This window comes from Lactuca sativa, chromosome 9 (genome assembly GCF_002870075.4).
Source record: "Lactuca sativa cultivar Salinas chromosome 9, Lsat_Salinas_v11, whole genome shotgun sequence".
Classification (NCBI taxonomy): Eukaryota; Viridiplantae; Streptophyta; class Magnoliopsida; order Asterales; family Asteraceae; genus Lactuca; species Lactuca sativa.
Window position 1 is genome coordinate 195,973,233 of NC_056631.2, and position 8,835 is coordinate 195,982,067.

An 8,835-nucleotide genomic window follows, 5' to 3' on the forward strand; every position below is an offset into this window, starting at 1 on the left:
ACTTCTTTAATTTTAAACCACCAAATTGTGGAAGGTATGGAAGAGTGTGTATAATGAATTAACAAATAATAAATACATATCAAAATTATTTAATTAACAATTAAATTAATATATTTCAAAAAGAAAAATGATTTGGGCTAAATTAAATAATTACCTAGACTCGACCATATTAGATAAATCTTATATAAATATCATTAAGAATTATTTGAAGAATACACAACTTATTAGGTAACTTGGTAAATGTTTATTTTCATCCTTTTCAGAATACTTTTTGATATGATATTTTCTTATTCTCTTATTCTCAATGTAATCGGTATGTATATAAATAAGATTTGCTTCGTGCATAATAAATTTTCTCCATACATAACAGTTGGTGCTTTAAAATGTTGTATTATACAACTATATAATATATAAATTGTTGTTAAATTCTCTTTTCCATAAAAACATTTATTAACAAATTTTATTAAATAATTATTTATTTCTAAGAATCATAGCCTCACATAGTTAAGTTCATGTGTTAATCTATTTTGACTATTTTTATATCAAAATTGATGATTATTTCAAACAACACTAAATAATAGAATAAATTAACATCACATAAGTTATTAATAGATCCAAAAATCAAATAAATGGATATGGTACCAAATAGGTAGGTCTACCCAAAATCTTCTACCAAACTATAAAACTCCAATTCAGTTGTCTATATCACATTAAAAATACCAAAGAAAGTGATCTATGTCCCTACAATGTTTGCTGATTATTTAACTAACCCAAACGTCCAATGAAGATCGCTTCTTTTCATCCTAATGCTGACACGTGGCGACATATTTGTCGTTTTATAAACCACAAGTCATACATTCGGTGGGCTAGCCTAAGCCTCGTGTCCAAGATCGTATGGTCATTGCTGCCGGCCCATTTGTGACCTCTTTGTGTTTTAGGAATTGGTTTGAAAACTTATCTATTTGGATTAAGGAATTGGTTTGGTTGAAATTAGTACCGTTTGAACTTTGAAGCTTAAATAGTGGTTTAATGATTTACTTGTGAAATTGTTTAGAATTCGATTTTTAAACATATAAATTTTCATATAATAAAAAATGTATATTTTTATAAATTAATTTCTTTAATTTGTTGTTAAGACAAAGTAGATCATTTTTCTCCCCTTGTATTATTTTGAATGTCCATTTTTTTCGGTTGAAAAATATCGTGTTGAACCTATAAATGATGTGGAGTACCCTAAAAGCACCTTATATCATCGCAAAGCCACAATCATTTCTTATTGGTTCGTTTTTCGTCAACCATATAAATTTTGTTAAATTTCGACACAAAAAACAAGTCTTGTAAAAAATAAAAATAATGTCAAACTGGTTCTTTGTAGGGTTGGATGAATTTTTCTCAACAAACAGTATGTATATGATCTGGATGGAACTCAATTCGATTTTGACTTTGTTGATTAAAATCAATCTGATTTGGGAAAACCGGTTTTGATGAGTACCTGGATCCGAGGAGTGACCTGAAGCTGGAAAGTAGCTCTAATAAATGATTACACTAAAATGGGATATGAATGTTGTTGACTGTAGTGTCATCAAGTCATTTAGTATAGTCAAATTAAGTCGAAACAAGTTGAGTCTAGCTTTATCTATAATACACGTTTGGAGGTGCATAATGTCACGCTTAGATATACTAAAGTGAACTTAGGAACATGAGGAGTTTGTGGGCAGTCCCCTGGTGGGGTTTCAATAGGCAACGCCCCTGATAGTGTCCAAGGGGAAGCACCTCTGGTGGGGTCCAAGGGGCAAAAGCCTCTGACAACAATCATGATGGTCGGTTAATGGGTAGGGTCTATAAGATATATCCATTTGTTAATTCTCCCACCAAAACCCAACTCTGATATCAATTAGGAACATACATAACTTCCCGTAATAAAACAACTGACTTTAACGGTCATATGTCTTTATAAGAAACAAAATTTGGTTGATGCGAATATGATCTTCTTCTCTTACCATTAGAATGCATAATTTTTTGTCTCAAAGAAACATAAAAAAAATCAATGTATTTTGTGTTTGAATCTTGGATTGTATATGAAATCCAGATTGCAGTTTTCTTAGACTATCTTGAATATAGTTTCATGATACCCCAGGTTGCAAAAAATCGATTATAGCTTACAATTTGTAATTCTTTGTTCTTTGTTGGCTTCTAGCTAACTTTTTAATAATATTAAACTGTTAAAGAAAAATATAAAGGGTTTGTAACAATCAAATTAGTTATTTTGAAACACATATTTTAGACAACCATATGTTTGAAGCTTGAATCCTAATAAAATGATGTTTTAAGTTTTAACCATGTTTTGTTAATAACAAGGTTGCCTCCCCCTAAAAAAGTTGTGTTAAAATTGTTGATCCTTATCTATTTTGATTATCTCACTCTTAGCGTTTAGTCTAAAGAGAAATTAAATATCCTCCTACTTTTCCTTTTACCCATCCTCCTACCATCTTTAGATGATGACAAATGTAATAAAAAATTATAAATTTTATAAAATATAACAAATGTCACAATCTTAAGTGTATAGGAAAATGAGAGGAAGAAAAATAGGAGAATATTTGATTTCTCTAGTCCAAAACATGCATATTCTTGTCTATTTGGCCCTTATATGCCTCTAGTTTGGAGCCATGCCCATACATGCTCTTTAAATAAAACCCAAAACTTCTATAATTTCAACATAGTTGTTAATTTAGTATGTATATTCATATTCATGAACGGTTACCATTACACAAATTTAATCTAAATCAGCATCGACACATCTTTTTTTTTTTTTTTTTTTTTTTTTTTCCATAAGACAGATCTTTTGGTCATGAAGTAGACGATTCCAAACACGAATTTGAACTTACAGTAGAACTTACACTACTTATAGTAATAGGACCCATAGTTGCAACACTTGGACCATACAAGTCATCTGGTGGCAAAAGAATGTTTGTGTTGAGGGCTGTATAGACCATTAGAACAATGGAAACCATAACCGAAAGTAATGAAAGAAGAAGCATAAGCAAATGAGCAATGCTACTCTTGGTCTCTTGTGCATATTCTGTCGAAGCCAATGCCAAAACTGTTAATGGGTATGAATATGCCCACCATACCACATTGAACTTCTTCATTGATTTCTTGAATAAATTTGGTCTTGTTATCTATTTTTTACATGTAACAAAGGATTTAGTTAGTTTCATGTGGTATTTATGTAAAATTTGAAAACTTCAGTTGTAGAAATTTAAAAAAAAAAACATGTTTTAAGAGAAATACAATAGAATGGTAGAGTTTTTGCTTCTAGCTTCTAGTTTATCAAGTTTTTATAATGTGATTTACATTGTCCAATTCTGTAAGTTGAAAATAAGACAAGACTATACATGAACTCAAAAAATATAATCGATAAATTTCTTTTTGGTGGAATGTACAAAGCTAAAAAAAAATCCTTTAAAATATTCAACAACTATTTATCTATTGTGGATTATGATAGTCTTATATCAAATTTTAGGGTTACAGCTAAACCACACCCTTAATTATATTATATAAAAGATATAAGAGAAAACTACAAAACTTGTCGATATTGTTTATTTTTTCTTTGGCTAAAGTCCAAAATACTTTCAGTTTATAAAAATAGCCTTTATTCCCCGGTTTCATAGTTTGATTCCTAAACTAATAAACTTAATAGCACTTCATTGTCTTTGAAGTCAAGCACCAAATCAACCATGATTACAGCCCAAAACATGGATATTTTTAAAATTTTCAAATTCCTCGAGTATTTGGAATAATATTTGTGTAAGATTATTAGTCGACTGGTTAATAGTGTTAGGTTAGGGACCAAATCTTACTAGTTGACCAATCATTATTGACGTGGGAAATTGTGTACAAGTTTAATTGAATCAAATGGTTGAAGACTTGAAGTACATGCAATTAGTTACATAAATAATAAAAATAAACTCTGAGATTGATAATAAAAATAAACTCTGAGATTGATATGGGATGTGAATAAACTACAAAAGTTTATACAACTTGCATTGATATGTTTGAAAAGTTACGCAACTTGCCGTGATATGATTTAAGAACAATCGAACATCTATAGGAATGTTTTTTTGTTTTTGTTTTTCTGGATGATTTGCTGACAGAAAGTAATTTTTTTTCTAAAAAGTTATTGTCAACTTTGTTTTTATTCTTGTTTTTTTCTCATCATCTGGGGACAAAATTTAAAGATTTTAAAATGCAGTGGACATTAAGGGCATTATGAGAAGAAACATGTTCATAGAAAATTGACATGTAATTTATTAATTACACACTTCTTTTTTTTTTAAACCAATTTTTGTATATTTTAATCTATTTTTTCTTTCTATCCATCATCTTATTATTTTTAGATGATAATAAGTACAATAAATATTTATTAATTTATTAAATATAACAAATATCACAATCTTAATCTTAAATATATAGAAGATGATAGAAATAAAAAATAAAAAAATATTTAATTTTTTTTATGTGAAAAGACTAGCTGTAACCCAAAAAAAAAAAGCCAAAGGACAAAATATGATTCAAACATTGGATACGGTAACCAAGGAAATAAATTTAGTAAAAAAATGTCAAAATCGTATTTGTTTTCTCTTATGACTAATCAACAAATAAAGACCAAAAAATCATTCTATTCAGTTACTTCTTATTTTTCTTGTACAATTGTACTCCAACTGTTAAAAAGGATTCTCATTTAATTCGATACGTGTATGTAGAACTAATTATGCATTAATTATTTTAGTTATTTAAAAAAAAATAATTAATACATATTAAATGCTGAAAATTTAATTAATATTTATTATTTTTTCCAAATATAATATGTATTAATTATTTTTTTTCAAATAACTAAAATGATTGGTCAACAATCAATCATAAATACAAACAATAATTTTTTTTTTGAACCAACAATTATATTAAAACAATGACCCTAGCAAGATGTTAGGGACCAAAATGCACACAATAAATAGTTAGAACAAAATAACCTATATATATATATATATATATATATATATATATATATATATATATATATATATATATGTGTGTGTGTGTGTGTGTGTGTGTGTGAGAGAGAGAGAGAAAGAGTGACGAAAACATAAAAGGGAAGCTGTGAAACACACACACACACACACACACACACATATATATATATATATATATATATATATATATATATATATATATATATATATATATATATATATATGTGTGTGTGTGTGTGAGAGAGAGAGAGAGAGAGAGAGAAAGAGTGACGAAAACATAAAAGGGAAGCTGTGAAACAAAGTTTTTATAAGTAATAGTTAAAATAAATGAGCTATGTTTTTCCAGATAATTTAAAACAAAAAAATATCATAAGAGAGTAGTAGTGTGGCAAAAAATATCATATATATATATATATATATATATATATATATATATATATATATATATATATATATATATATATATATATATATATATAATTGTAATTAATATCTAAATTATGCTATATTCCTAAATTTTCTGCCACACTACTACTCTCTTATGATATTTTTTGTTTTAAATTATCTGGAAAAACATAGCTCATATATATATATATATATATATATATATATATATATATATATATATATATATATATATATATATACTAGGTGTAAAACCCGTGTATTACACGGGTTGATTAAAAAAAAGATCAAATATCAAAATGTAAACAATAAATATTTTTTAAAATAAAATTTTGAAATAAGGAATAAAAAACATATTAATTGCAATTTATTATCATATTACTTATTTAATACTTTACATATATACATGTAAATATTATGTAACTTTAATTTTAAAAATTGAAAAATCTAGAAATTGACATGTGAATTTTATTTTATTTTAAAAATATCATAAAATGACAAATATCAAAACTTATGAGAGATTGACATGTGGCAAAATTGATTTTCATTTATTATAATAGATAAAAAACAAATAAAAAATTAAAAAAAAAATGAAAATAAGCACATAAAAATGACAATAGGAATGGACCATGAGTTACGTAGGTACAGAAAGGGACGCCAAACTCCAAAAGTTGTTTGGTGAGCGTGAAAGTGAGATTGGTCTCTTTCCTTTTTTATATTCTAAAGATTGAATTAAAAATATAAGGTTATAAAATCATACTGTAATATATAATAATTCATTTCATTTATATTATTATTCTCTTTCATATTTTATAAAACTATTTTACTTAGGTAATATAGTAAAAAACAAATTGATTTTTTAAGTTATCTTCTCAATATTTAAAAAACACAACAATATAAAGTTAATAATTTATAATATATATTAGTTAAAAATTAGTAGATTATTATAACAAGTAGACTGTATATCAAATGTGCATGAGGATTCGTGTATTTGTTCATCTTAAGTAATACATTTTGTGAATTGTTTTGATACTTAAGAAAACCAAATATCTTTTAAGAAGAATAAAGTATGATGTTTTTTAAGTATAGTTTTTGATATGTAAGAATATCAAAATAATTTCCTAAGCTAGTCAGCTAGATAAAGTACTGACTTATTCCTAAATTGTAAATATTTTCTTTTTCAAATTACCATATATATGACCCTTAAACGTTAATTTTCAAAAATATATTTCTTCAAGTAAAATTTAATCAAAATTAAATTCTCTTTTTCATTAAATTTTTCCTTTTCGTTTTCCAATTTGTATGTTAAATGTTCAAATAAAAAAAATATTTCTAGTGCCCATAAAACATATTAAAATAATAACGTAAATAATTCGATTTTTATGCAAATCGTAATCAAATTTGTTCTTATTCGTCTTTGAATTACGGAACCGAACAAAGTCACATAAACATTGAAAATACACCAATCGAAATTCTGGTTTAATTATTTTGTCTGCTACAACTAATACGAAATAATATCTACATAAATGATTTTAATATAAAATACAAAAACATCAAAAGTTAGTTTTTAAGACGTATAATATCTTAATTTTTGAAAGAATTGTATATGTATGCTTATTTATTCTTTGTCCTTAGAATTTTGTGTGAACTGTGAACCATACTTAATAAAATATATGAATATTATTTAATATATAAGATCCTTCGATTAAAGACAAAATGTCTGAATCTAGGTAGCCACAAAGCGAAATCAATATAGACTACGTTCGTATAATAATAATAATAATAATAATAATAATAATAATAATAAATTAATAAAAAACTAAAACTTAGATTGTGGTAATATAATTTCATTATTTAGTTCGTTTTAAGTAGCACTTGCTTAATACAAAACTTTGATCATTCTCGAATATATTAAATATTTAAGTAATGTATTTAATATTTGATTTGACTTATAGTTAAGTAAAAATGTTTGAATATTAATTAAATGTTTAAAAATATAATTAATTGAATAAAAAATAGAAAATCTTGTAAAAGACCCTACAAATAATCTATGTATATATGCGTTAAAAGGGGAACAAAGTCGAAGACTTACCAGAGACAAGAATAGAAAGAGAGAAAGATAAAAAAGCATCTTTGACGAAAAGTCAAACGTCCCGGAGATGGAGTCCCAAGCTAAGCTCGCCATGCTCGGAGCTGCAATGAACAAGAACATAACCGGCCGGAGCATCGCCGGAAGGCAGTTGTTTTCCGACATTCTCTGATAAAGCGTCACGAAAACCACAAGATAATGTATCATCCCTAACGCAAACATCACCATAGCACTCTCCTTCCACCCCATCTGAGCCGCTGCACGAGCTCCGACGAAGTTTCCGACCACCGAAAGCTGGCTCGCCGGGTTTGCCACCGTCGACAGAATACGCTTCCCTTTCGTGAACCACTGCCCGTATATCTTCACGTCGAGAACGAATATCGGAACCACGAAAACCCACCAAAGAAGAAGGTAGTATATCGTTTTTGGTGTGAAAAACGGCGCCGATTGAAGCAAAAGAAGCCATGAGATTGATGGTGCAAAGAGGTAGTTAACTCCGATATGATTCAGGTATTCGCTTTTAACCATATCGGAAAATAATGCGCATCTTAAGATGTATAAGATAGAGAGTGATGCTAGAATGAGCAGCGATAGTGACCAGAGGAGGAGGAAGGCGGTGGAGGGAAACACACCGAGCATTCTACGGTAAGCGTGAGCGTTTTCCGGCGGGTCTTTGAGGGTTTTCCAGAGAAGGGCTTGACAGCAAAGGGAGAGGGTGATGCGAAAGTAGCCTGCATGACACCGTGTTAACACCGGAAAAACCAGGCCTTTGATTACGATCAAAATTCCGTCGTGGTCATCTGGCTTGAGGATGGTTGAATCGATGACTAACTCGATTTGTGGTGGTGGCGGTGGTGGTGGTGATGGTGATGGTAGATGTTTGTCATGCGTTGTCATGTATGTTGCGGTGGTGGTGGACTGGCGGCTGCTATGCTTGTTTGTGTTTGAGAGTATTTTCCACAACATGTTATTAGTGGTGATATTTATAGAAGAACGTAAGGGGTGGTCATGCAACATAAAATACACCGATGTCGTATTTTTTGTTTTATAAAAGACTTAAATTGGCATTTAAACTTTTACTTAGGGTATGTTTGGGTTCTCTTTTTTTTATGTCAAAAAGTGATTTTTAAGAAAAATGTTTATTAGCTTATAGCTTTTAGGAAAAGTTGGTTTTAAAAAGTGTGTTGATATGAAAGCTGTTTTTTTAAAAGTAAAATGGATAAAAAGCTAAAAAGCTAGGATTTTCCAGCTTTTTGAAAGCTTTACTTTTTCTCATCCAAAAAGTTGTAAAAAGCGTTTTTTAAATAGACA

General features: G+C 28.2%; 1 protein-coding gene across 1 annotated transcript; it reads right to left on the bottom strand.

Annotated features, from left to right (window-relative positions):
• Positions 1-2,688: 2,688 nt before the first annotated feature.
• Positions 2,689-8,532, bottom strand: LOC111905679 (S-type anion channel SLAH1). Its single transcript, XM_023901374.3, has 2 exons — positions 7,528-8,532; positions 2,689-3,179 (listed from the first exon to the last, which is right to left on the bottom strand). Exons 1-2 carry the CDS (start codon positions 8,488-8,490, stop codon positions 2,847-2,849), a joined length of 1,296 nt encoding a protein of 431 aa, XP_023757142.3. The 5' UTR covers positions 8,491-8,532; the 3' UTR covers positions 2,689-2,846.
• Between the last annotated feature and the right edge of the window lie 303 nt (positions 8,533-8,835).

Coding starts and splice junctions, on each gene's coding strand:
- LOC111905679 (XM_023901374.3), bottom strand. CDS start 8,490: ATGTTGTGGAAAATACTCTCAAACACAAACAAGCATAGCAGCCGCCAG. Junction 3,180..7,527: donor TCTTTCTATTCTTGTCTCTG/GTAAGTCTTCGA, acceptor TGTAAAAAATAG/ATAACAAGACCAAATTTATT.